General features: G+C 38.4%; 2 protein-coding genes and 4 non-coding genes across 7 annotated transcripts; all 6 read right to left on the bottom strand.

The window, feature by feature from the left end:
- Positions 1 to 18,153: 18,153 nt before the first annotated feature.
- On the bottom strand, positions 18,154 to 22,475 carry C18H18orf32 (chromosome 18 C18orf32 homolog). Its single transcript, XM_077135502.1, has 3 exons — positions 22,344 to 22,475; positions 19,455 to 19,637; positions 18,154 to 18,882 (listed from the first exon to the last, which is right to left on the bottom strand). Exons 2-3 carry the CDS (start codon positions 19,617 to 19,619, stop codon positions 18,817 to 18,819), a joined length of 231 nt encoding a protein of 76 aa, XP_076991617.1. The 5' UTR covers positions 19,620 to 19,637; positions 22,344 to 22,475; the 3' UTR covers positions 18,154 to 18,816.
- Positions 22,476 to 23,619: 1,144 nt separating this feature from the next.
- On the bottom strand, positions 23,620 to 27,352 carry RPL17 (ribosomal protein L17). 2 transcript variants are annotated; one of them, XM_077135500.1, is made up of 7 exons: positions 27,272 to 27,352; positions 26,428 to 26,480; positions 26,297 to 26,337; positions 25,678 to 25,812; positions 25,356 to 25,454; positions 24,194 to 24,385; positions 23,620 to 23,701 (listed from the first exon to the last, which is right to left on the bottom strand). In XM_077135500.1, exons 2-7 carry the CDS (start codon positions 26,465 to 26,467, stop codon positions 23,654 to 23,656), a joined length of 555 nt encoding a protein of 184 aa, XP_076991615.1. In that variant the 5' UTR covers positions 26,468 to 26,480; positions 27,272 to 27,352; the 3' UTR covers positions 23,620 to 23,653. The 2 variants fall into 2 exon arrangements, with proteins under 2 accessions (XP_076991615.1, XP_076991616.1); XM_077135501.1 differs by lacking the exon at positions 27,272 to 27,352 and adding an exon at positions 26,986 to 27,004.
- LOC143662837 (small nucleolar RNA SNORD58) lies at positions 24,071 to 24,134 on the bottom strand. The gene has a single exon (XR_013165607.1). It is a non-coding gene; the product is annotated as a small nucleolar RNA SNORD58 (small nucleolar RNA).
- Positions 25,541 to 25,605, bottom strand: LOC143662836 (small nucleolar RNA SNORD58). Its single transcript, XR_013165606.1, has one exon. It is a non-coding gene; the product is annotated as a small nucleolar RNA SNORD58 (small nucleolar RNA).
- Positions 26,156 to 26,220, bottom strand: LOC143662839 (small nucleolar RNA SNORD58). Its single transcript, XR_013165609.1, has one exon. It is a non-coding gene; the product is annotated as a small nucleolar RNA SNORD58 (small nucleolar RNA).
- On the bottom strand, positions 26,564 to 26,629 carry LOC143662840 (small nucleolar RNA SNORD58). Its single transcript, XR_013165610.1, has one exon. It is a non-coding gene; the product is annotated as a small nucleolar RNA SNORD58 (small nucleolar RNA).
- Positions 27,353 to 27,930: the final 578 nt, after the last annotated feature.

The raw sequence follows: 27,930 nt of genomic DNA, 5'->3' as shown, positions 1-27,930 counted from the left end.
ATTTACAAATATCCAAATTAAATATATATATATGTATATCATTCAAAGAAGCAGAAAAACAGCCTATTCAGCTGTACAAATTAAGGACCAGAAACCATTCACAAGTAAATTCAGACATTGGAATTACTAGTCAAAGACGTTAGCCAATTGTCTAAAATATGTTCCTTGAACTAAAGGAGAACAGGACAATAAACAAAAGAAAACTAAACCAACATAAAGCAATAATGAACTAAAGGAAATTATGCATACAATAAAAAGGTAGAAATTTAAAAAATAAAACAGAAGTTAAGGAACTGACAAGTACATTAAGTCCTACAGATTCCTTAGGCTCTTTCATTTTCATTCTTCTTTTTAGCTGCTGTGTCTTTTTTAAATTACGAAATATACATGCAAAAGAAATCTATAACAAAGACTAGAATAATACTGCGAAACCCCCACCAATTAAGAAACAGAGCAGTAACAATATCCCAGAAGCCTCCCAGGTGCTCCCTCTTGCTTATACCTCCCTCCCCCACGGAGGTTACCAGTGCCCTGAGTTCTCTACTAACAATTCTCTAGATTTTAAAAAATTGTTTTACCACCTCTGAATGTATCCCTAAATACTATATTTTTTAGTTTGATCTCTTTTTGAACCATACGTTTAGATTTTCAGTGTTTATTATTCTGTAACTTGCTTTTTTTCACTTTCAATTCTTTTCAAGATTCACCCATGCAGATGCATGCATCTAGAATTCACTTTTTACATTAATTTACTTTTTTTAAAAAATTGACTTACCTATAGCAAACTGAACAAATGTTAAGGATATATCTAAATTTTCACAGTTGTGTAATCCATGTAAACGCCATGGAACATTTTTAGCACCCTAGAAAACTTACTTGCTCCCCCTTCTAATCGATATCTCCCAGAAGTAAGCTCTATTCATACCACAAATAACATAGATTAAAAAGCATGCATTATTCACTCTATGTCGTATTCTACTGTATGTACTTATCATAATTTGGACATAAAAGAATTGATGACCAGCTCTTGGATCCCTGGATCAGGTGAGATGGCAAGCTTGCCCCATCATTTCCTTAAATCAAAATGGTATGATCCTACAGTTTACGGAATGGAATATTTTGAAACCCACTCTAAGCATTATAACAAAACGTTACTATAGCAATTTATCCTCTGCTCTAGATGAAATTTTGTGGTGTTTTGCTTTTGCAATTGCATAAACAATGTTTCTAAGAACATTTGTGTACATGTTTCTTGGTACTCAGAGACACAATTTTCTCTAGGATCTTGACTCTAGGAATGGAATGGTTAGATCGAAGGGTATGTGGACATTCTACTTTGTCAGATAATGCTGAACTGTTTTCCAAAGTAATTGCATCAACACTCCCACCAGCAGTATATAGGAAGTCCCTCTGGTCTTCATCCTCATAACACTTGATCTTTAACTATAGCCATTCTGGTAATTTCTCATTGTGGTTTTAGTTTGCATTTCCGTGATGAAATATGTGTTCATATGTTTAGGGGACTTTCCTTTTTCCTCTTCTGTGAGCTACACTATTTCTTTAATGCATTTCTCATTCCCATCTGGAAATGATTTCTAGATATCCAATTTGGGGTCAGAAATTATGGTAAATAGCTTTTTAACTAAATTTCAAAATTATAGAGCAATCTGAGAAGGAAATAATAAAAAAATTCCTTTTACAATTGCAACCAAAAGAATAAAATATTTAGGAATAAATTTAACTAAAGAGACAAAAGACCTATACAGAGAAAATTATAAGAAATTGTTAAAAGAAATCACAGAAGACCTAAATAAATGGAAGGGCATACCATGTTCATGGATTGGAAGACTAAATATAGTTAAGATGTCAATTTTACCTAAATTGATTTACAGATTTAATGCAATACCAATTAAAATCCCAAAAACTTACTTTTCAGAAATAGAAAAACCAATAACCAAATTTATCTGGAAGGACAGGGTGCCCCGAATAGCTAAAAGTATCCTGAGAAAGAAAAATGAAGTTGGCAGTCTCACATTATATGACTTTAAGACATATTATGAAGCTACAGTGGTCAAAACAGCAAGGTACTGGCATAAAGATAGATATACTGACCAATGGAATAGAATAGAGTGTTCAGATATAGACCCTCTCATCTATGGACAATTGATCTTTGATAAGGCAGTCAAGCCAACTCACCTGGGACAGAACAGTCTCTTCAATAAATGGTGCCTAGAGAACTGGATATCCACATGCAAAAGAATGAAAGAGGATCCATATCTCACACTCTATACAAAAATTAACTCAAAATGGATGACAGATGTAAACATTAGATCTAAGACCATAAAACTGTTAGAAGAAGATGTAGGGAAATATCTTATACATCTTATAGTAGGAGGTGGTTTCCTAGACCTTACACCCAAAGCATGAACATTGAATAAATAAATAAATAAATGGGAACTCCTCAAAATAAACACTTTCATGCATCAAAGAACTTCATCAAGAAAGTAAAAAGATAGCCTACCCAATGGGAGACAATATTTGGAAATGATATATCAGATGCAGGTCTAGTATCCAGAATATATAAAGAGATTGTTCAACTCAACAACAAAAAGACAGACAACCCAATTACAAAATGGACAAAAGACTTGAACAGACACTTCTCAGAAGAGGAAATACAAATGACCAAAAGGCACATGAAAAGATGCTCAACTTCCCTGGCTATTAGGAATCAAAATCAAATCAAAACCACAATGAGATATTATCTCACACCCACCAGAATGGCCATTATCAATAAAGCAGAAAACAACAAGTGTTGGAGAGGATGTGGAGAAAAAGGTGCACTTATCCACTGTTGGTGGGAATGTCAAATGGTTCAACCACTGTAGAAGGCAGTTTGGCAGTTCTTCAGGAAGCTAAGTATAGAATTGCCATATGACCCAGCAATATCATTGCTAGGTATCTACTCAGAGGACATGAGGGCAAAGACACAAACAGACATTTGCACACCAATGTTTATGGCAGCATTATTTACAATTGCCAAGAGATGGAAACAGCCCAAATGTCCATCAACAGATGAGTGGCTAAACAAACTGTGGTATACACATATGATGGAATATTCTGCAGGTGTAAGACAGAATAAAGTTATGAAGTACCTAACAACATGGATGGACCTTAAGGACATTATGCTGAGTGGGATTAGCTGGAAACAAAAGGACAAATACTGCATGGTCTCACTGATATGAACTAACATTAATGAATAAACTTGGATAATTTCAGTTAAGAACAGAGTTCATCAGGAGATAGAAATAGGGTAGATATTGGGTAGGTGGAACTGAAGGGATACAGATTGTGCAATGGAACTGATTCTAAAAATTCAGAAATGGATAGCACAATACTACCTAACTGAAATACATAATGTTAGAACACTGAATGAAGCTGAATGTGAGAATGATAGGGGGAGGAGGCCTGGGGGCACAAATGAAATCAGAAGGAAAGATAGAGGATAAAGAGATGAGATGGTATAATCTAGGAATGCCTAAAGTGTATCATGATAGTGACTAAATGTACAAATTGAAAAATGTTTTGCCTGAGGAAGAACAAAGGAATGCCAATAATGCAGGGTGCTGAAAACAGATGGTAATTAATATTTAAAAATTTTTTAACTTACTGTGAAACTAAAGCAAAAAATGTTTATTCGGTACAAAATTTATATTTTGACTAGTGTATTTCCTAATATAACTTATGTGGACAGCTTAATTGAACATCATAAATACATGGAATCTTGAGTACGGCATGAGATTTTGTAGGTTTGTCCAGAGTGATGCCTCAAAAATCCCAGAAAGAGTTGAACAGTGAATAAAAAAGTGTTTGCAAAGTCCCCTTGGGGGAAAGGTGAGAAAGGGGGAAAATTCAACTTCCCCAAGTGGAGAATTCTTTTTTTTTTTTTTATTAATTAAAAAAATTAACTAACACAACATTAGAAATCAATCCATTCTACATATGCAATCAGTAATTCTTAATATCATCACATAGGTGTATGGTCATCATTTCTCAGTACATATGCATCGATTTAGAGAAAGAAATAGCACGACAACAGAAAAAGAAATAAAGTGATAACACAGAGAGAAAACACAAATAAAAATAAAAAGTACAAAAATATATAAGAGAAAACAAAACAAAACAAAAAAAAACTATAGATCAGATGCAGCTTCATTCAGCGTTCCAACATAATTAGATTACAATTAGGCAGTATTGTGCTGACCATTTTTTTTTTTTAGACATCATACCATTCTACATATGCAATCAGTAATTCTTAACATCATCACATAGATGCATGATCATCGTTTCTTAGTACATTTGCATCGGTTTAGAAGAACTAGCAGTATAACAGAAAAAGATATAGAATGTTAATATAGAGAAAAAAAAATAAAAATAATAAGAAGAACAAAACAAACAAAACAAAACAAAACAAAAACCTATAGCTCGGATGCAGCTTTGTTCAGTATTTTAACATGATTACTTTACAATTAGGTATTATTGTGCTGTCCATTTTTGAGTTTTTGTATCTAGTCCTATTGCACCGTCTGTATTCCATCAGCTCCAATTACCCATTATCTTACCCTGTTTCTAACTCCTGCTGAACTCTGTTACCAATGACATATTCCAAGTTTATTCTCGAGTGTCGATTCACATCATTGGGACCATACAGTATTTGTCTTTTAGCTATTGGCTAGACTCACTCAGCATAAGGTTTTCTAGGTCCATCCATGTTATTACATGCTTCATAAGTTTATCCTGCCTTAACGCTGCATAATATTCCATCATATGTATATACCACAGTTTGTTTAGCCACTCGTCTGTTGATGGACATTTTGGCTGTTTCCATCTCTTTGCAATTGTAAATAACGCTGCTATAAACATTGGTGTGCAAATGTCTGTTTGAGTTTTTGCCCTTAATTCCTTTGAGTAGATTCCCAGCAATGGTATTGCTGGGTCGTATGGCAATTCTATATTCAGCTTTTTGAGGAACCGCCAAACTGCCTTCCACAGTGGTTGCACCATTTGACATTCCCACCAACAGTGGATAAGTGTGCCTCTTTCACCGCATCCTCTCCAGCACTTGTCATTTTCTGTTTTGTTGATAATGGCCATTCTGGTGGGTGTGAGATGATATCTCATTGTGGTTTTGATTTGCATTTCTCTAATGGCCAGGGACATTGAGCATCTCTTCATGTGTCTTTTGGCCATTTGTATTTCCTCCTCTGAGAGGTGTCTATTCAAGTCTTTTTCCCATTTTGTAATTGGGTTGGCTAGCTTTTTGTTGTTGAGTTGAACAATCTCTTTATAAATTCTGGATACTAGACCTTATCTGATATGTCGTTTCCAAATATTGATTCCCATTGTGTAGGCTGTCTTTCTACTTTCTTGATGAAGTTCTTTGATGCACAAAAGTGTTTAATTTTGAGGAGTTCCCATTTATTTATTTCCTTCTTCAGTGCTCTTGCTTTAGGTGTAAGGTCCATAAAATCGCCTCCAATTGTAAGATTCATAAGATATCTCCCTACATTTTCCTCTAACTGTTCTATGGTCTTAGACCTAATGTTTAGATCTTTGATCCATTTTGAGTTAACTTTTGTATAGGGTGTGAGATATGGGTCTTCTTTCATTCTTTTGCATATGGATATCCAGTTCTCTAGGCACCATTTATTGAAGAGACTGTTCTGTCCCAGGTGAGTTGGCTTGACTGCCTTATCAAAGATCAAATGTCCATAGATGAGAGGGTCTATATCTGAGCATCTATTCGATTCCATTGGTCGATATATCTATCTTTATGCCAATACCATGCTGTTTTGACCACTGTGGCTTCATAATATGCCTTAAAGTCTGGCAGCGCAAGACCTCCAGCTTCGTTTTTTTTCCTCAAGATGTTTTTAGCAATTCGGGGCACCCTGCCCTTCCAGATAAATTTGCTTATTGGTTTTTCTATTTCTGAAAAATAAGTTGTTGGGATTTTGATTGGTATTGCATTGAATCTGTAAATCAATTTAGGTAGGATTGACATCTTAACTATATTTAGTCTTCCAATCCATGAACACGGTATGCCCTTCCATCTGTTTAGGTCTTCTGTGATTTCTTTTAGCAGCTTTTTGTAGTTTTCTTTGTATAGGTCTTTTGTCTCTTTAGTTAAATTTATTCCTAGGTATTTTATTCTTTTAGTTGCAATTGTAAATGGGATTCGTTTCTTGATTTCCCCCTCCGCTTGTTCATTGCTAGTGTATAGAAATGCTACAGATTTTTGAATGTTGATCTTGTAACCTGCTACTTTGCTGTACTCATTTATTAGCTCTAGTAGTTTTGTTGTGGATTTTTCTGGGTTTTCGACGTATAGTATCATATCGTCTGCAAACAGTGATAGTTTTACTTCTTCCTTTCCAATTTTGATGCCTTGTATTTCTTTTTCTTGTCTAATTGCTCTGGCTAGAACCTCCAACACAATGTTGAATAATAGTGGTGATAGTGGACATCCTTGTCTTGTTCCTGATCTTAGGGGGAACGTTTTCAATTTTTCCCCATTAAGGATGATATTAGCTGTGGGTTTTTCATATATTCCCTCTATCATTTTAAGGAAGTTCCCTTGTATTCCTATCCTTTGAAGCGTTTTCAACAGGAAAGGATGTTGAATCTTGTCAAATGCCTTCTCTGCATCAATTGAGATGATCATGTGATTTTTCTGCTTTAATTTGTTGATATGGTGTATTACATTAATTGATTTTCTTATGTTGAACCATCCTTGCATACCTGGGATGAATCCTACTTGGTCATGATGAATAATTCTTTTAATGTGTTGTTGGATACGATTTGCTAGAATTTTATTGAGGATTTTTGCATCTATATTCATTAGAGAGATCGGCCTGTAGTTTTCTTTTCTTGTAATATCTTTGCCTGGTTTTGGTATGAGGGTAATGTTGGCTTCATAGAATGAATTAGGTAGTTTTCCCTCCACTTCGATTTTTTTGAAGAGTTTGAGGAGAGTTGGTACTAATTCTTTCTGGAATGTTTGATAGAATTCACATGTGAAGCCGTCTGGTCCTGGACTTTTCTTTTTAGGAAGCTTTTGAATGACTGCTTCAATTTCCTTACTTGTGATTGGTTTGTTGAGGTCATCTATCTCTTCTTGAGTCAAAGTTGGTTGTTCATGTCTTTCCAGGAACCCGTCCATTTCCTCTAAATTGTTGTATTTATTAGCGTAAAGTTGTTCATAGTATCCTGTTATTACCTCCTTTATTTCTGTGAGGTCAGTAGTTATGTCTCCTCTTCCATTTCTGATCTTATTTATTTGCATCCTCTCTCTTCTTCTTTTTGTCAATCTTGCTAAGGGCCCATCAATCTTATTGATTTTCTCATAGAACCAACTTCTGGCCTTATTGATTTTCTCTATTGTTTTCATGTTTTCAATTTCATTTATTTGTGCTCTAATCTTTGTTATTTCTTTCCTTTTGCTTGCTTTGGGGTTAGCTTGCTGTTCTTTCTCCAGTTCTTCCAAATGGATAGTTAATTCCTGAATTTTTGCCTTTTCTTCTTTTCTGATATAGGCATTTAGAGCAATAAATTTCCCTCTTAGCACTGCCTTTGCTGCGTCCCATAAGTTTTGATATGTTGTGTTTTCATTTTCATTCGCCTCGAGGTATTTGCTAATTTCTCTAGCAATTTCTTCTTTGACCCACTCGTTGTTTAGGAGTGTGTTGTTGAGCCTCCACGTATTTGTGAATTTTCTGGCACTCTGCCTATTATTGATTTCCAACATCATTCCTTTATGGTCCGAGAAAGTGTTGTGTAAGATTTCAATCTTTTTAAATTTGTTAAGACTTGCTTTGTGACCCAGCATATGGTCTATTTTTGAGAATGATCCATGAGCACTTGAGAAAAAGGTGTATCCTGCTGTTGTGGGATGTAATGTCCTATAAATGTCTATTAAGTCTAGTTCATTTATAGTAATATTCAGATTCTCTATTTCTTTGTTGATCTTCTGTCTAGATGTTCTGTCCCTTGATGAGAGTGGTGAGTTGAAGTCTCCAACTATTATAGTATATGAGTCTATTTCCCTTTTCAGTGTTTGCAGTGTATTCCTCACGTATTTTGGGGCATTCTGGTTCAGTGCGTAAATATTTATGATTGTTATGTCTTCTTGTTTAATTGTTCCTTTTATTAGTATATAGTGTCCTTCTTTGTCTCTTTTAACTGTTTTACATTTGAAGTCTAATTTGTTGGATATTAGTATAGCCACTCCTGCTCTTTTCTGGTTGTTATTTGCATGAAATATCTTTTCCCAACCTTTCACTTTCAACCTATGTTTATCTTTGGGTCTAAGATGTGTTTCCTGTAGACAGCATATAGAAGGATCCTGTTTTTTAATCCATTCTGCCAATCTATGTCTTTTGATTGGGGAATTCAGTCCATTGACATTTAGTGTTATTACTGTTTGGATAGTATTTTCCTCTAACATTTTGCCTTTTGTATTATATATATCATATCTGATTTTCCTTCTTTCTACACTCTTTTCCATACCTCTCTCTTCTGTCTTTTCGTATCTGACTCTAGTGCTCCTTTTAGGATTTCTTGCAGAGCTGGTCTCTTGGTCACAAATTCTTTCAGTGACTTTTTGTCTGAGAATGTTTTAATTTCTCCCTCATTTTTGAAGGATAATTTTGCTGGATATAGGAGTCTTGGTTGGCAGTTTTTCTCTTTTAGTATTTTAAATATATCATCCCACTGTCTTCTAGCTTCCATGGTTTCTGCTGAGAAATCTACACATAGTCTTATTGGGTTTCCCTTGTATGTGATGGATTGTTTTTCTCTTGCTGCTTTCAAGATCCTCTCTTTCTCTTTGACCTCTGACATTCTAACTAGTAAGTGTCTTGGAGAATGCCTATTTGGGTCTAATCTCTTTGGGGTGCGCTGCACTTCTTGGATCTGTAATTTTAGGTCTTTCATAAGAGTTGGGAAATTTTCAGTGATAATTTCTTCCATTAGTTTTTCTCCTCCTTTTCCATTCTCTTCTCCTTCTGGGACACCCACAACACGTATATTTGTGCGGTTCATATTGTCCTTGAGTTCCCTGATACTCTGTTCAAATTTTTCCATTCTTTTCCCTATATTTTCTGTTTCTTTTTGGAATTCAGATGTTCCATCCTCCAAATCACTAATTCTATCTTCTGTCTCTTTAAATCTATCATTGTAGCTATCCATTATTTTTTCTATGTTTGCTACTTTATCCTTCACTTCCATAAGTTCTGCGATTTGTTTTTTCAGTTTTTCTATTTCTTCTTTATGTTCAGCCCATCTCCTCTTCATGTCCTCCCTCAATTTATCGATTTCATTTTTGAAGAGGTTTTCCATTTCTGTTCGTATATTCAGGATTAGTTGTCTCAGCTCTTTTATCTCATTTGAGCTATTGGTTTGTCCCTTTGACTGGGCCATATTCTCAATCTTTTGAGCGTGGACAGTTATCTTCTGCTGCTGGCGTCTGGGCATTTATTCAGATTTCTCTGGGTGTTGGACCCAGCAAGGTTGTAAGATTTTTCTGTGAAATCTCTGGGATCTGTTTTTCTTATCTTGCCCAGTACGTGGTGCACGTGGCACACGTTTGTCTCAAGTGTTTGGAATGGGTCTCCCCCAGTCACCGATCTCCGTGGCCTGGGGATTTCGGATCCAATTCTCTCCGTTGGTTCAGGGGCCGCGCGTGGTGGGGGCATCAGCTGCCGCGGCTTGAGGGGACCCTGTGGCTGGTTGCGGGCCGCAGCGGGCCTGGGGGATTCCCCACCAGACCAGGAAGCCTCCCGTGGGGGGGGGCTTCCGCGGCTTGGATAGCCCTCCTATCTGAGACTCGTATCCGCGGACTCGAAGCAGAGACTCGAAGCCGCCCGCAAAAGAGGGGTGCCACCTGCCTCGGCTTGGGAAACTTGCTTCTCCAATACTCTCAGCCGGCCCGGAAAGGGGGGAGGGAGTAGCTCAGACCACCGCAGCTGCCGCCGATCGGGAAATCGCACGCCGCTCGGGGGTCTCACTGCAGCCGAGTCTCGCAGTCAGTCTAGCCAGCCCAGACTTTGGATAGCCCTCTGATCCGGGACTCGTAGCCGCGGACTCAAAGCCGAGACTCGAAGCCGCCCACAAAAGAGGGGCGCCGTCTGCCTCGGCTTGGGGAACTTGCTTCTCCGATACTCTCAGCCGGCCCGGGAAGGAGGGAGGGATTAGCTCGGACCGCCGCAGCCAAGTCTCGCAGTCAGACTTGCCAGCCCAGACTTTGGATAGCCCTCTGATCCGGGACTCGTAGCCGCGGACTCAAAGCCGAGACTCGAAGCCACCCGCAAAAGAAGGGCGCCGCCTGCCTCGGCTTGGGGAACTTGCTTCTCCGATACTCTCAGCCAGCCCGGGAAGGAGGGAGGGATTAGCTTGGACCGCCGCAGCTGTGGCCGCTCGGGGGTCTCGCCGCAGCCAAGTCTCGCAGTCAGACTTGCCAGCCCAGACTTTGGATAGCCCTCTGATCCGAGACTCGTAGTCGCGGACTCGAAGCCGAGACTCGCAACCGCCCGCAAAAGTGTGGCGCCGGCCGCCTTGGCTGGGAAGCTTGTCTCTCCGAGTCTCTCAGCCAGCCCGGGAAGGAGGGAGGGATTAGCTCGGACCGCCGCAGCTGCGGCCGCTCGGGGGTCTCGCCGCAGCCAAGTCTCGCAATCAGACTTGCCAGCCCAGACTTTGGATAGCCCTCTGATCCAAGACTTGTAGTCGCGGACTCGAAGCCGAGACTCGAAGCCGCCCGCAAAAGTGTGGCGCCGGCCGCCTTGGCTGGGAAGCTTGTCTCTCCGAGTCTCTCAGCCAGCCCGGGAAGGAGGGAGGGATTAGCTCGGACCGCCGCAGCTGCGGCTGCCCGGGAAATCGCCTGCCGCTCGGGGATCTCACTCACCGCAGCCGAGTTTCGCAGTCAGACTAGCCAGCCCAGACTTGGTTACGCTGTGTGTCCATTCCCTGCTGTAGCCCCGGGAGCTGTTTTGTACTGTTTCTGTTCACCTATTAGTTGATTTGGAGTCGGAGGAACTAAGACGCATGTATCTTACTAAGACGCCATCTTGGATCCCCCCCCAAGTGGAGAATTCTTGATATTCTCACAAGCAGTGGGGACAACAAAAGCTATAGACTGAGTCCCCAGTCTTGGGGTTTGTTCATATGAAACTTAACCCCAGAAAGAATAGGTCAAGCCTACTTAAAATTAGGCCTAAGAGTCACTCCCAAGAGAACTTCTTTTGTTGCTCAGATGTGGCCTCTCTCTCCAGCCAACACAACAAGCTGTCTATGTGGGACATGACTCCCAAGGGTGTGGACCTTCACACACCCCTGAAATGTGCCATGTATAACTCTAAGGGGCCATTTACATTGTTGTCAATGCGAATGGTGCCTTCTGGAATTGCGCAGTGCACAGGCAGCCCAACTCTACACAGAGGCCCTGCAGGCAACGCCACCCTTGCCTTGTTCCAGCACCTGGGCTCTATCTTCTAACCTTTTCTTTAGTCCTTAATAAAAATGAAAGGACTGATGTGTCAAAGTCCATGCCAGCCCAACATTTGGAGTATTTAGTGTATTTTGTGCATATCCTACCATACACAGGCCTTTCCTAGTTCATCTACAATTCTTACCTTCTCAATTTCAATCTCTTCCTTCACATTAAAATGCCATTAAACCTTCAATTTAAACTTACTCTTATTCAATTCCCTATCCAAATTCCTATACTGTTTATGCTGAAACCTCTATGCAATTAGTGCTTAAGAACAATTTTGCCAAGAGTCTGCTTCTTCCTTAAGAGAACCATCATTTTGTCAATGGATGTGGCTTTAAGGATGGAAATTCTATGAAAGCCATTAGCTTCCTGGGAGGATATCATGAGGAACCATAACTGCTGCTCTGCTGGCAATGGTGCCAGCTGAGCCCCAATCCAGTTTCCATAGTCTCTAAAAAAATTTAGAGAGGAGATGGCCAGTAGCTTATTAAAAGAGAGTACATGTTAGAGAAGTTAATGCAAACATGCTCAAGGGAGGGACATGCACTGATTGAAGTAGGCCAGCTTGTTTTATAGGAAGGTTTTGTTGGTTTCCATAGTAACCTTTGAATACTAAGTATCTCCTTTGTTTTGAAAGGAGATAGCTAGCAGAATTGGTGGTTTGTTGTCATATACCTAAAATCTGTTTTTGGGCAAATGGTTAACAATCTTTAGAACCCTATGCTTCCTGTCTTTAACTAAGAATTTGCTTTGGGCCCGGACTTTTACAAGCTTTTTTGGTTTGTGGCGGTTTCAGTAGTTTGGGGAGGTTTGGGAGCTTTAGGGAAATTTTTGTCCCAGTAAATTTACAGCTGAAGTTTGCAGCTCTGTATTAGTTCCTTTGGAGCTAGATGAGAAACACTGGACTTGCAGTTGTCTGTTAACTCTTCCAGAGCTGAATAGGGAACCAGAGACTTACAGTTGTCCTATTTTATCCTGCTTCAGAACTTTTCCTCATCACGCATTCCTCACCTTTGTAATACAGTTTACTGTCAGGCTTAGCCTGTGATTGTGAGTGAACCCATGGCATTTAGCTTTAAAGACTTTAGGAGGCTTAAAATCAGAGAAGTTAAAAATTCTTTTCAATCCAGTATGTCCAGTTCATTGACACGCAAATCGATGGCCATTTTGAGTAAGTGCTGACTCACCTGTTTCCAGGGAAGGCAACTCTAATGAAAAAAGAAAATATGACAAAATTGAAATCTATAAAGCAAGTCTTGAGAAAATGCACTTGACTCACAAGAAGAACAGGAAATGCTCTTTGTCAAGTCTCAGAAAAAGAACTTTTAAAATGGACTCCATGAATCGGGGGTCCCTCAGCTTCTTTCTCTCAGCTTCTTTTGCAGAGCCTGATGTTTGAGAGACAGAGCAGTGTGTCAGTGACAGAGCAATGTATCAGAACCCCAACACCCAATCAAATCATAAGTTAACAAGCATCCATCCAATCAAGGGATGATACACCAGCTAGTAGGCACCCTCCCCTCCCGACGTCACTGTACTCTTAAAACACAGCTACTAGAACAAAGAACTGGAGCCATTTTCTCTTTCTCTTTGCTGGCTCCCCAGGCAGGAGCCATTTTCAGGCTCCCACCTGCTTTCTCCCTTTCACTCTCCCAACTATGCTTCCTTACCTCAATAAATCTGTTAAGCTTTGACATGCTGTCCTGCGTGGATTCCTTAATGACTCCATACCTAATACATTTAAAATTCACTAAAGCAAAAATAAGTTATCAGTACGGACGTTAATAATACAATTATCATATTGGTTCATTAGTAAGAAACGGAGCACAGTAATATAAAATGTAAATAGAGAAAACTGTATATGTGGGAGTAAGGAGGATACCGGCACTCTGTACTTTCTGCATGATTATTCTATAATCCTACTACTGATCAAAAACAATAAAATAAGCTATTGAAAACTCAGTAAAATAAAAATAAGAAAAAGCTATGTTTCAAGGTCAACAAAATTAAAACTTTAAAGCAACACTTACGTGTTTTAGAACAATGATCACCAAATTTCAGTCCAAGGTCAGTTAATAAAGTTTTCACCAACAGCAGTGAAATAAGAAAAATATGGATAAATAATAAATTTTTCATAAATATCACTTAGGTTTTTCATAAACTTATTCAAGCTCAAGGGCTATTGTTATCCTTTATTTTCACGTGTTTACCCTTTGGGTGCTAAAACACCCTTTCTTTTATAAAATAATGATAGAGTACACCTTTTTAATAAAATAAAAAGTTGGCTACTGCTACCCTAGTTCCCAAATCTTTTAAAATTTTACTAGTATCTAAAATACAAAAGACTCAGAACCTGTGCTCTAGAGTGTGAGACCATTAGTTGTTGAAAAGGCCTAAGAAGACCAGTGAGTCTCAAGAAGAGGGTTTTAAATGAATTGGAATTAATTATCTGGAGGACACTTTTCAAAATTACCCTGAAAATTATCCATACTCAGTCCCTTAAATGTTGTCTTTAGAAAACTGGTGTGCTACAGAGAAAATGAGTAAAGCAAGAAAGAGGCAGATGCTGGATCCAGGAAACAAAAGATCCATCAGGGTTGCAATTTACAATGGATGGAGGTAGCCTGAGGAATCTCTAGTTATACATACAATGGGTTACTGAGGGACTGCATTAAGGAATGAAGCTATGAGGTACACAATTAGGTAAATGAACCTTGAGGACTGTATGTTGAATGAAATGCCAGAAACAAAAAGACAAATATTATCATGCCTCATTCATATGGACTAACTATATTGTAGACGTCAAAAGCATGGGTTATCAGGTTGGGGCCTATTGCAAAGTTTCCTAGATTTTTAGCTCTTACAGCAGTCACATCTATTCCAGAATTGTAACTGTTATTTCTAAATTCTGAGATGCTGAGCTATTTGTGTGTAACCTAGTCATTCTCTGGAACTTCAGGTATTTGTGTGAAACCTGAGACTTAGGATTAGAGATCTGGAGCTATGAAAGCCAGCATTACCCCAGACAGCAACTGTTAAAAAAGTTGAAAAAGGAATCAAACTTCAACTACAGATATGAATGAAGCAGATCTGGATAGGACTACGGAAAATAAGAATACAGGGTAAAAGACGATATGGTCTATATTTTAAAACTTCAACTCCTGTGTGAGACCAAAGGAAAACGTGGTTATTTAGTGGAAAACTTATATTTTTGGTAGCGCACTAATTTAACTTACATGGTCAGTTTATTCATACCCATAATTGCATGGAATCTTGAATAGGGAGTGAGATCTTGTTGGTTTGGGTAGGTTCGTGGGATGCCCTGCTACATCCCAGGGTAGTTTGCGCAGATCACAAAAAAAGTATTTGCAAAGTCCCCTGGGGAGAAAGGAGGACATATTAAACTCCCCCACCTGGGAAATTCATGATATTCTCACAAGCACTGGGGACAACCAATTCAATAGGCTGAGCCCTCGATTTTGGGGCTCACCCCTATGAAACTTGTTTCTGCAAAGGAGAAGCTAAACCTACTTATAATTATGCCTGAGTCAGCCCCCAAAGAATCTCTTTTGTTGCTCAGATGTGGCCTCTCTCTAAGCCAACTCAGGAGGTGAACTCACTTCCCTCCCCTCTACATGGGACATGACTCCCAGGGGTGTAAATCTCTCTGGCAATGTGGTTCATGACTCCCGGGGTTGAACCAGGACCTGATGTCATGGGGTTGAGAAAGTCTTCTTGACCAGAAGGGGGAAGAGAGAGATTTCAAACAGAATCAAGAGATTATCCTGGAGGTTATTCTTATGCATTATATAGATATCCCATTTTAGTTAAAGGTGTATTGAAATGGCTGGAGGGAAGTACCTGAAACTGTTAAACTGTGTTCCAGTAGACTTGATTCTTTTTTTTAAATTTAATTTTATTTTTTCAAATACCAAAAAACACATAACAAACGCAAACATTCCTCTTTTGATCATTCCGTTCTACATATATAATCAGTAATTCACAATATTATCACATAGTTGCATATTCATCATCATGATCAATTCTTGGAACATTTGCATCTATTCAGGAAAAGAAATAAATAAAATGAAAACAGAAAAAAAAATTTATACATACCATACCCCTTACCCCTCCCTTTCATTGATCACTAGCATTTCAAACTAAATTTATTTTAACATTTGCTCCCCCTATTATTTATTTTTATTCTGTATGTTCTACTCATCTGTTGACAAGGTAGATTAAAGGAGCATCAGACACATGGTTTTCAGTAGCCTTGATTCTTAAAGATAATTGTTTAACTATAGAGCTTTTACAATGTGACAGCGTGGTTGTGAAAAGCTTGCGGCTGACACTCCTTTATTCAGGGTATTCACAGATAAGTAAAAAAATAAATAATGGGGGGTATAAGGGGTAAAAAGAACTGGATAGATTGCAATACTAGTGGTCAATGTGAGGGATGGGTAAGGCATACAGATGCATGAGTTTTCTATTTCTTTTTCTGGAGTGATGCAAATATTCTAAAAATGATCATGGTGATGCACATACAACTATGTGGTGATAAAAAAAAGTGAATGTGGTGATGAACTATGGTGATGATACCATTGCCCTTTGACTGTAAACTTTGGATAGAATGTATGCTGTATGAATATATCTCAATAAAACTGCATTTAAAAAAAAGCTCCAACATGGGAGAGTGGTAAAGCAATATCCAAGAACAGCAGGCCCAAGCAATCAGTCAAGTCAAATTTCAATTTGACTTGAAATTCAGTCAAAATTTCAAGAAAAGCATTTTTTTCCTTTTGAAATGGGTAATTTTAACTCTTGGAAAAACATTTAAGGAAACCCAATCATAGTACATTACTATCATACTCAGTGCAGTGAACAAAATTTCACATACTCATTGTATCAGTTGGTGTCGCAGTAAGAAACAGATGGGCACCTTGAAATACAGTAATCCAGATGCCATAACGATGGAGATGTTGCCACCCCTAGACCCCTGAACTCAAGAGGGCAAGGAGAGGGAGAGGCTAGCAGAACCTGAGAGTCATGTGGAACTGCTTACCTTGAGAAGTGCAGTATCCTTTGGCTGAGGGACAGTTCTTAGATCTTGCAGGGAGGGAGCCAAGCCACTAAATACCCTGACCTTACTCTTCTTCATTCCCACCCTCCCATATCCTGCTGGGGATCCCCTTTTGGTCAAACCCCATAGAATCCAGAGGACATGGGAAGTCCATTGAAGTGATCCATAGGTTACTAGGGCAGATATGCAGGGTGAAAACATTTGGAGGGATGAATGGAAGCCATCTGGTACACTTAGGATATAAACACTTCTCAATGAGTTAGCCAAAATTTATAGAAGCATATAGGGAGGATATGTGGGAGAGGAAGTAGAGAGAATATCGTGTGGGACGTTAGCCATGATAAGGAGTCAATGTATGGAGTTGGTAACTCAAAAAAGAGCAGCACGTGTATTACTTAGAAAGAATCGAGATAAAAGCAACATTTAATTGAGTTAAGCCTTTGGGGACTAGGGGAGTGGTGGCATAAATCTTGAAATATGTATTTTTAAAAACATGTTTAGTGGTCAATGAGAAGGAAGGGTAAGGGGTAGGGGATGTATGGGTTCTTTTTATTACTTTTTCTGGAGTGATGCAAATATTCTAAAAATGACTATGGTGATGAATATCCAACTATGTGATGATATTGTGAACCACTGATTGTATACTTTGGATGCACTGTATGATGGATGAAGGTATCTCAATAAAAATGTATTTTTTAAAAATAAGTATATTTAATAAGACTAACTTTAAGTTGCTAGAGGGTACACAAAAAAACTGAGTGATTTCACCTGTGGAGTTGGAATAAGGGAATGAGTGTAAAGAACACTGATATTTCATTTAATATGCTTTACATGTTATACTATGAAATCTGCTATTTTTATAAGTATTTAATCTTTAAAAAGCAAACCATCAACTAAATTTAGTTGCTAATGGGAGTTTATCATCTCTCAGGAGAGCTGGGGTAGAAAAGTTGAGACCTATTAGTTTATATGAAGTGCATGGTAGAACAGTGACTTAAGCAGATACCGAGGCTTGCTTAGGACCCAGGACTTCTGATGTCCTATTCAGTGCCCTTCCAAGAGGCTATAGATTCTTCCTCTTCTATGGCATGAGTATCCTGCCATGGCTGCCTATGTTTAGGGATACAAGGGCTGGAGTGCCTTTCAACCTCTCTGCTTCAGAGGGAATAAATATATAAATATGCAAAGATTTATCTCCCCATCTTTGACTTATTTACATATCCCCAAACAACAGTGAAGATGCCTAGGATGAAAGACCATGGAGAAAGGACCAGCCTAGCAAAAAACCATCCAGTTAATCCACAGAATCTAAGAGATAATAAATCACTGTTATTGAAAACCCCTAAATTTTGGAGTATCATGTTATGCAACAATACAATAGATATAATCTGGTCTTAAAAAAAAAAAAAGAAAATGTTGGTGTCTCACCACTAAGATGCCATCACATTATATTTCTGTTTGCTGATGTGAAAATTTTCCCTTTTAAATATTTAAACAGACTTTAAGCGAAAAAAAGAACAGGTTAAACTGAGTATTTAATACGTTTATGGGAATAGAAGGAATGCAACAAAGATTAGCATTTTATAATATACATTGGACATTATATAAAAGATGTTTTATTTGTCAAAGAAGTTTCTTCTATTTTCCTTGTCTCTTCTCTCTCTTCTTCGGAAAAAAAAAGTAACTACTACACTGACAGATATACTGCTCCATTGTGCTAGAAATTTTTTCTTTGTGGTTCAAATCATTATCTCCCAAAACTCTACCCTTCATTTCACTGCAATGTGGACAGTAAAACTGTACTCCATTTGAATTAGAAGAGCTCAAAGAGGTTAGAGGGACTAGGAGAAATATTCATATGGATGAGTGTTAGAAGCCCAAGGATTTCGAAGTACTGATTTAGCAATCATGGTAGCTACTGGCACAAACCTTCTATTTATTCACATTATTAAAACTGCAATAATAGAAATGAAAGCCACTTCAATGAAAAAGGCAGGAATGGGGCCATTAAATATGACTAATTACATCTGAAATATAAATACTATGTATTTTCTGATTAGTATCAGGTAAATATCTAAACTATGTATCCTCAATTCTGGCTGAGAGAAAAAGGTGAGAAACAATTACAAGGAAGACAATTACAAGTATGAAGTCCATTTTTAAAACAATGAAATCCTTTGAGAAAATCACTTTAGTCCTTCTTTTTATCAGAGATTTCTGTTGGTTCTTTCGTTGGTAATCCATTTATGTCTGTACCCTAAAATGAAAAACCATTTTAGAAATTATTAAACAAAAAGACACTCATTAGATGTTGTCTTTGAAAACTGATAAGCTTCAGAATGAAAAACTTTGCAGTATGGCTAAATTAGCACAGATGGTATAATCCATTCAATTTAACAAGCACAAATGCTACAGACAACAGATTTGTCTAGATATTCACTTCAAAAAAAACTTCATTTTGTTAAAAATAACGTCTATTATCCTTCCAATTAAATTTTTTACAAAAAGTTATCAAACTAAGATAATATTGGTGAAACTGGCTAATAGTACCATCTCTTCTCATTCTCTAGCTATTTACAATTACACTCATCGCTAGGAAATGTTATCAATTTGGCCATAAGAGAAGTAGCAAATAGAGACCTAGTTTAAAACCTTAGTTTAAAATAAACATTAAATATTTAAAGACAAAATCTCCCGCTTTTAAAAAAGGAGGAAATTAAGACACCCTCTTGAAGCTTTTGGTTCCAAAAGGGTTAAGAGCCAAGTGTTTTACCCTGATTGTACCACCCTCTTGGTCTGCCCTTACTCAAATCATTGTAATGTTCTTACCTTATAGTCTACTTTGCCTTTATTTTTATCATTGGATTCTTGTATAGCTTTTTTAGGCCATATACGACCAACAAAAGGGGAAATCAGAGGGTATATGTATGGCTCCAAGAATTTTTTGTAGATCCAGAGCAGCACTGGAATGACGATACAAGGAATGCACACCATTGTCTTGGGCTTGAGCTCCTAAATATTAATACATGAGAAGAACAAACAAATTAGTTCAATTTAGTGACTGACCTAGATTAAGATATTTGATACTTTGAAATTTATTGTTTTGTATATGTCACAATAAATTTTATTTTCACAGTAAAAAAACATACAAAGAAAAGATATTTGAAAGGACTATTTCTACACTGAAGACTTAAAATATTAACCAAAAGCAAGTGCCTTTTAAATAAAAACACTGCTATCTGCAAGGTCAAGGGGCTGTAGATGGTAGACATGAAAATAACAGCGAGGAGCCTGCCGCCAAATCTCTCCATTCATCCTTCCACAACCATAATTTAAATAAAAGATCACCAACATTTGCCGGGTTCGAGACAGTATATTAAGCCTTTTACATACATCAACTAACTTCATCCTTAAAAGACACAATGAAGTTGGGTGCCAACTGCTATCTCTTCAGATAAAGGAGGTACAAAGACAATGTGGAACTGGCATTGCTGTTTGTTTGTTTGTTTTAACTTTACTCTAGTTTAGTTTGAATTTACTCCCAAGGACTAATCATTCTCAGGGACTGACAAAATCAATTAGCTAAATCTATAAAGCTAAGGGAAAATCCTGAATTATGGAACTCACCAAGAAACTATCCCTGTGCAAGACCTCAAGGCTGCAAACCAGCTGGTCTTTCCCCAGCTACAATTCTCCATTGATATACTTGTTTTTTCAATTAAAATGTGCCACGTAATAAAAAACCCTATATAGTACTACCATATATGCTATAAATAGATTGTCCATTTCCAAAAATTAAACCTCTTGCTTCCTTGATTAAAAAAATCATCTTGGAATTTCTTAAAATCAGCAATGTCCTTAACAAAGAATCAATATTAGTTTTATAATACACTATTAAACCAAAAGACTTGCTAAATTTAAAATGCTTTTTAATTCCTTAGAGATGTAGGACCTTAAAAACTAAGAAGCTTCAGAACGGTGCGATTAGGAGGACATAATCAAGATGTTAACATTTATTTTCAAAATACTGTACACTGGGTAGTGTTTGTTGATAAATGAGTCAACATCATGTCTATGCTAAAGCCATTTTAAATCATCCACAATAAGTGAACAGTGGTATAGAAAAATCCAATCTGAATGTGGCTTTGAAATGAATTACAAGCAACAGCTAATTAATAAAAATATGGATTTAGATCAAGGAATAACCAGTTATTTTACAAAACTATAATTTGCTTAATAAAAGGATTCTTTGAAATAGTACCCTAGTCTATTAAATTAAAATTTAATAAATTAAAATAAGTTTAAGAATTTCCCAAAATATGTTCACAAAATTTTAAGAACATATTCTCTGATTAAAATAATCCAAACAAAACAGTGAGTTTTTTCCAGTATTTTTCAAAGAATCATTGTATTTGGTCATAGACATTTAGAATTTGATGTGGTTTGGGAGTTGAGCCCTTTTACATACGCCATAGCATAGTTGTTAAGGAGCAGACTTCATGTGATATCACCTGCCTTTGAAATCTGTCTCCTCCATTTTTTTAAGATTCTGTTCTTGGGCAAAGTATTTAATCAGTCTGGACCTTATTCCCTCAGATGTAAAATGAAGACAGTAACAGTCCTCATCGCATATAAATTAATACGAATACAAAGCTCCTATTTGCATACAAGATGTGCTAAGTGTTATTATTACGAAAAGGAAAAAAAAGATTAAAAATTATGACTTAAAATTCACATCGGTAACTAGTAACCAGAGCTGCTGGTTAAGAGCAAAATCCCCAGTTCTGGTTTCCTAACTCAATGCTTTTGTCTCTTCTCCACCAAAAAACACAATGAGCATGGTATTATTCCGTTCTAGCAAACCTTCAAGGACAAATACTATGACTTTCACTACAATTATGGCTTTTATAAAACTTTCTAGTTCTCTTCAGGAGGTAGCTACTTCTATTTTATTTATAACTTAATCTTCATGATTCACCGGTGATTTATTTTACTTTTATGTGTGGAAACCCTGGCTTAGATCTTGAAAATGACTAGGAGAGATTCGTTACTGTTTTACTTTCTCCAAGTCAATTCTCAGATATTACGACAAAGTGTGCAAAATTAATTCTAACTGTTAGAGGAGAGGAATTTTTTTCCCATTTGACTTAGCTTAGAACAACGGAATAGAGGGAACAGTTGAGGCTGTTGGGGAAATAGGGCAGGTAGAGCAGGCAAAAGCCACCTCCCTTTAACACAGTTCAGCACATCACTTTCAAGAGGCAAAATGACAGCAAAGAAAAGGTGAGTCAGTTAACGACTGAAAAGACAAAGAGAAATGAGATAAGGCAGGAGCTAATGGTGGTGACGGTAAATGAAGAGTGAAGTAAGGGAAACCGACAATACCAGGCCAGGGAAGAGAACAAAGCGGATACAGAGAAAGGGAAGGTGCAACGAAAGAAACGAGGGTGGGTGGCCGGGAAAAGGGTGAAACAGGGAAAAGGGCTGGTGGAAGGGGCACCCGTTTTGGAAGGCAGAGCAAGGAATACCGTGAAAGTGCAGGCGGGCCGCGAGGCTCCGAAGCCGGCAGGAGAACCGAGCACCGGGCAAGATTCGGGTCTCGCGGGCCAGACTGGAGCCTGCGGAGCACCTCGGAGGTGCCGGCTAGAGCACCGAGGTCTGAGCCCATAACCACCCCGAAACCTGATCTCAAACCCCGATCCATCCCAGCCCTCTCACCCGCAACCACGAAGCTCAAGTGGAAATGTCCGCACTTCCGGAGGGAGGGACGTGCCTGAAGTGGAGCCAATGGGCACCTCAAAACGAGACTGACAAAGGTGCGCCTGCGTCAGCCTGGGGACGCACAAAACGTTAAGAGTGACGTCGGGGGAGGAAAGGAAAACTCCCCTCCACCGGGCTTCCGGTACTACAGCCCTAAACGTAAAGCCCGTGGGCCACGCCGAGAGCACGGCCTTCGGTAGCCGGCCCAAAGTTCCGTCTGAAGGAAACTGCTCCGTATCCCGAATAGAACAAATGCCAAAACTAATCCAGAAAAGGATAACGTCCGTGCAAACGGCTCACTACCCATAGGGAAGTTAATTCCTCCCACATGCGATAGCCAGAATGTTTTCAGAATCGGGTATAAGCTACTATGCTAGTCTTAAAGAGCCTTCTTTGATTCAAGGACAGGGGACACTAATGACGTTAAGTTCAAGCATGTTTAAAAGGAATGGTCATACAGTTTCACTCACCACGAGGTGTTGGCCAGGATGTGTAATTTGGAACATTCATATATTACTGACTGGTGGAATATAAAACGGTACAGCTCTATTGGTTAAAATCTGGCAGTTACTCAAATGGTTATTAAAAACTGTGGTTGTGTGATCCAGCAATTCCACTCCTGAGTATGCACTTCAAACAAATGTCCTCACAAAAATCTGCACCTAAGCATATTCAAGAGTAGACACTATAATGAGCTCATGCACTCATCACCAAACTATATTTGTCCACTCATGGCCAGTGTGCCTTCATCTATATCCCTGCACATAACCGTCCTGCCTAATCAGGATGTATTTCTACGATTTAAAAAATGGAGCCTCACAATGCCATTCTCACAATTAAAACCTTCCTTAAAATAATAAAACAAAAAACTTGCACATAAAACTTCAACACACAATTAGGAATAGCTAAAAAACTGAAACCCAACAATCTGTAAGTTAAAATTTACACAATGGAAGCCAGTCACAAAGGATCATACAATTCCATATATATAAAATGTCCAGAAATAGGCTTATAGAGGGAACAAAATATGATTGCTACGGCTGGGGGGGGAAATGACACAATCTGGAAACAGGGTTTCTTTCTGGGGTGATAAAAATAATCTCAAACTAAACTGTGGTAGTTGGTTATCTCTGAATATACAAGCCATTGAATTCTACACTTCAAAAGCACAAAGAGATTGAAAACCATCATATTTATGAACCAAGACAGATTAGTAAAACAGCCAACACTCAGCTTTAGCTTTCATTTGCATTTATTTTAAACTGAATTTATTCCCGAGCCATAAGTTTTTGTTTCTTCAGTTTCTTCTGGGATATCTGAGAGAAGAAAAAGAAAAGGGTTATTTATACATCCAAACAAAATTTCTTGAGTTGTTAAATGACAGAAGTACTGATAGACATGATTAAATATGGAGAGAGGTATTTGGCCATTCACAGGTATTTGCTTTTCCAAACACAGACTGTGGCATGGAATATTAAAACTTCCTGGAAAAACGAACACTACACCTTAAAGGAGTAGGCAGTGAAAAAACTTTACACAACCAAGAATATGACAGAATCAACACTGCCCCCCCCCCCCCCATCCTGGTTCCTGACTAAAAGAGCAGAAAGTGATTATTTACTGAAATTAAACTTAACTAGATTTGGAGGATGGGTGGGGAGAACCATTAAAAAGGGATGAAAGAGGTTGCTCAGAATAGTTTTCTTTCATGGTTATTCCAAAGGTGTCCTAAGATAGTCATCACAGCAACCACAAATCTTCCCCATTATTATAAACAGTCCAAACCAAGTAGCAACTAAACAACTTACTTTTTTCTTCTGTGCAACCTCCTCTTCTGGTTTAGGAACAATCTGTTCTTTTTCAGTAAGGATCATCTCAATGTGGCAAGGGGAGCTCATGTATGGGTTAATCCGACCATGAGCTCGGTAAGTCCTGCGGCGCATCTTAGGGGCTTTGTTCACCTGGATGTGCTCAATGACCAGAGAATCGACATCTAAACCCTGGAAACAGAGGACCAGTAACAAAAACAGAGTAACCATTTTTGATGATCTAAATGTCACAAACTGCATCACTGGAAAATACGAATTTCAACCATGCTCCAAATTTCCACCTTCAGGAAATAATTTCCAGAGGCATCCTTACAACTTCAAATCACATTATTTGTTCAATTAGTATTTATTTTCATCTTTACTCTTTAAGTGTCCTTCCTTAAGTTACAACCAAAATTCAGTGCTAAATGTGTGGTGGAATGTGGTCTCCTTCAAATTGAAGAGGGGCAGGGGCAGTTTTGCTTGGAGCCACAGACCTAAATTAATCCCAGCCCGTGCAGTTCTGGCCCAATTTTCTATTGTAAAGTGGGTATAAGTCCCTGTATTTTATTTTATACCACAAGAAGGTTTTAACTTTCAACTGAAATCCAACATCTCTCCCCAATATCAAAATAGGCAACAAACCCATTAACTACACCTCCCTTGAACCACCAGAAATCAGATATTTTAATCACATTAGTTACTGCAGTTAACATTTTATACTTGTTAGTCTTAAATATTAATACATGCTTCCTCAGTAAACAGTATTTTGCAGATAGTCATCTTTTACTGTTTGTGTATAATATTTAAATGTATTCTGCAAAAAGGGTTCACAAACCATGACACTTTCAAAAAGAACTGTGGTAAAATACTCCTGGCGTAAAACACAGGAGAAAAAAATCCCCAAGTACTAGGGATAAAAAAGGGCAACGGTAAATTTCAGGGCTTTAGGGGACTGCAGACCACGCTTTTAAGTCTTTACTAACAAAATTTTGGTCTGCTGGAGACTAGAGGTAGAAATGGCTGTGGGTGGGGGCTATACATATCTGACAGATTTCGTTACTGATAGCAGTACAGTAAAGGAAATCAGCCTGAACAGAAACATTAATTTACCAACCTATTCAAATTACATACACAAACAGTATATTAATAGTTTATTTACCTTAAGTTCAGCATTACTCTCTGCATTTTTAAGCATGTGCAACAAAAATTCAGCACTCTTTTTGGGCCACCGACCCTGCGTCCAGCCCCACTGTTTGGCCTGAAAGAAAATGAGGGGAAGCAATGAATCATTTTCCCAAATTTAAATTCATGCTATAATCAAGATAAATTTACTAGAACATCAAGGTTGCTCAGAACATTTTTTTTTTCATGGTTAATCCAAAGGTGTCCTAAGATTGTCATCACAACAACCAAAAAGAGCTGACAAAGGTTACTTTCCCTCAGAATTTGTCTTTTCAAATGGCAACAAAGAATTCTCTCACCTGGGCACACCTACCAACACCACCATTGTAACGACGGAATGGAACACACTGCTTCTGTAAAGTGACATCTTTTAGATACTTGGTGGCTTTTCGGATATGCATACCCTTGATGGCCTGAGCAGTTTCTCGGGTGTTCTGTTTAAAGTACGAATAATAAAAAGACTTGGTTAACATCAAGCATTGTTGTTAAACCATGTGAAGGGATGAATTTTTCAAAATTTTTAAACATCAACATGTTAACAGTTAAAACTCCCTTTCTGTTCTCGGGAGGTAAGATAATAGAAAAAAACACAAGATTAAGAGACTCAGTTTTGAACCTAAGAAATACTGATCCTGTTTTAAGACCATCAACTTGAAAAGCACAATTATGTGTCTCATCTTCATCTGCACACTAAGTTTTCATATAATTTTACTAAATTCAACAATTTATAAATAAGAACGCTCCCATATCATGACGATCAAAGTCCCAAAGAAGGTGGCTGCTCAGAACATGTTAATTTTCACGATTAATCCAAAGGTGTCCTAAGAAAGTCATCATTGTAGCTACCTTCTGAGTGATAGAAATACACACTGGAACACGTGGAGCAACTCTTTTAGAATGTAACTATGATTCACATACCTTAAAGTGAACACGAAGATTTGAACCTCTTGATTTGCATGCTATAAAAATAAAAAAGATTTAGTTAATTTTGGGTATCTCATTATTGCGTCTTACCCCAAATAGGGAATATTTATCTCCTGCTCACTTACACTTTGTAGGGTTTTCTGGGTCCAGTGAATAGCGAACCATTTTTAGCGATCACCTGGAAAGGAACAGAACAGAATTCCGTCAAGAATACCTATCTACAATAAGGAATGCAGTTTTAAATGTTAAATGCTAGCAACAGCTGCTCAGAAACTAGTTGTTTTCATGAATAATCCAAAGGTGTCCTAAGAAATGCCATCACTGCAGCCATTCCAGTGCTTTCATCACATTTACCAGTGATTACAGCAGTACTGATACAAAATTAAAGACCCTCCTTTGAAAGAATATTGAACTCTGCATACATATATCATGAGTAAATGACTTGCATTCTTTAGCACGGCAGAACTGAACTACAGCTCCATCTTCCTTCTCCACAGAAACCTCTTTGATTCACACAGCTTCACAAGTAATGCAGTCTCTTTCATAGCCGTTCCGGCTGTTACCCATCTTAAGCACGATTCAATCTGAGACGTTCTTGCAAATGAGAAAAACCTAGCCACGACCATATTCATCTAATCTTTGGTTGTAATAAGCACGCCACAACCTACTCGGCCACCACTCACCGCGACTAGTTGAACCTCCGGTATCGAAAGCGGCACTGGCCTCCGCCCTGTCACCTCCATTCCCACCCATAGCGCCCCTCCGCGAGCCACAGATGCCCGACGGCCCCCAGCGCCCAAGCTAGGCGCCGCGCCACTTCCCCCGGCACGGAACACCCTGCCTCCAGCGAGGATTCACTAGCTCTGGGAGTTTTCCTCCCGGAGGCCTCGAGACCGGTGGTGCAGAGGGCAGGATGGCGACGATGACGGGAAGATTGAGTATTCGGAGCGCAACACCGAAAACACTCACCTAGGGCCGCTTAGGCGAAGAGGAAGAGGGGTGGCTGCCGGGAGAATCATGGGAACTCGACTTCTCGCGAGATTCCCAGTTGAGGAAACGAGATTTGAAGAGGGGATGAGGGAGGAGAAGTTAGGGATCGAGGGAAATGTTTTAGAAGTTCTAGAAACGAACTGCCTCATTCAGAGATTGTCTCAAAATGCTCTCTAGTTTTGTGTGTTGAGAAATAAACGTCATGCATTTTAAATATGAATCAGTTAAAAATAGATTTGTACTTCTAGGACAAGGCCAAGTATTATTGAGATATGAACAAGAGATTTTATTTATTCTCTTAGAAATGGTTTGTAAATGGAAAATTAAGAAGATGCAAAGGATAGAATAGGATAATCAAGAAATTTCCAGGATAAGAATATCACTCAATCAATTGTATTGTAACATATATGAGGAATGTGCTGACTGAAGGGTCTGGATTCCTCCTTGCTTCCCACTGCCGCTTCTAGATCTTAATCTGTGGAAAAAACCCCTTGGCAATTCTTTTCTTTCTTCCTCACCTAAAAGTCATTGGTGGTGTCACTTAGCTTTAGGTCTTCTATTTTATGGCTTCATCACTCTAAACAACTTCAGACTCCAAATGATTGGACTCTAGACACAACGCACTGGGTTCACATGAC

Source organism: Tamandua tetradactyla, chromosome 18, assembly GCF_023851605.1.
Source record: "Tamandua tetradactyla isolate mTamTet1 chromosome 18, mTamTet1.pri, whole genome shotgun sequence".
NCBI classification, from domain to species: domain Eukaryota; kingdom Metazoa; phylum Chordata; class Mammalia; order Pilosa; family Myrmecophagidae; genus Tamandua; species Tamandua tetradactyla.
The sequence above is the reverse complement of the archived record's forward strand: the minus strand, read 5'-3'. Positions and strand labels throughout refer to the sequence as shown.

What these genes read in the sequence shown, in the direction of transcription:
- RPL17 (XM_077135500.1), bottom strand. Translation starts at nt 26,467, where the DNA reads ATGGTTCGCTATTCACTGGACCCAGAAAACCCTACAAAGT. An exon ending in CCCAGAAAACCCTACAAAGT is followed by an intron (nt 26,338 to 26,427) that starts GTAAGTGAGCAG and finishes TTATTTTTATAG; the next exon opens with CATGCAAATCAAGAGGTTCA. An exon ending in AGGTTGCACAGAAGAAAAAA is followed by an intron (nt 23,702 to 24,193) that starts GTAAGTTGTTTA and finishes TTCTTCTCTCAG; the next exon opens with ATATCCCAGAAGAAACTGAA.
- C18H18orf32 (XM_077135502.1), bottom strand. Translation starts at nt 19,619, where the DNA reads ATGGTGTGCATTCCTTGTATCGTCATTCCAGTGCTGCTCTGGATCTAC. An exon ending in AAGGCAAAGTAGACTATAAG is followed by an intron (nt 18,883 to 19,454) that starts GTAAGAACATTA and finishes TTTTCATTTTAG; the next exon opens with GGTACAGACATAAATGGATT.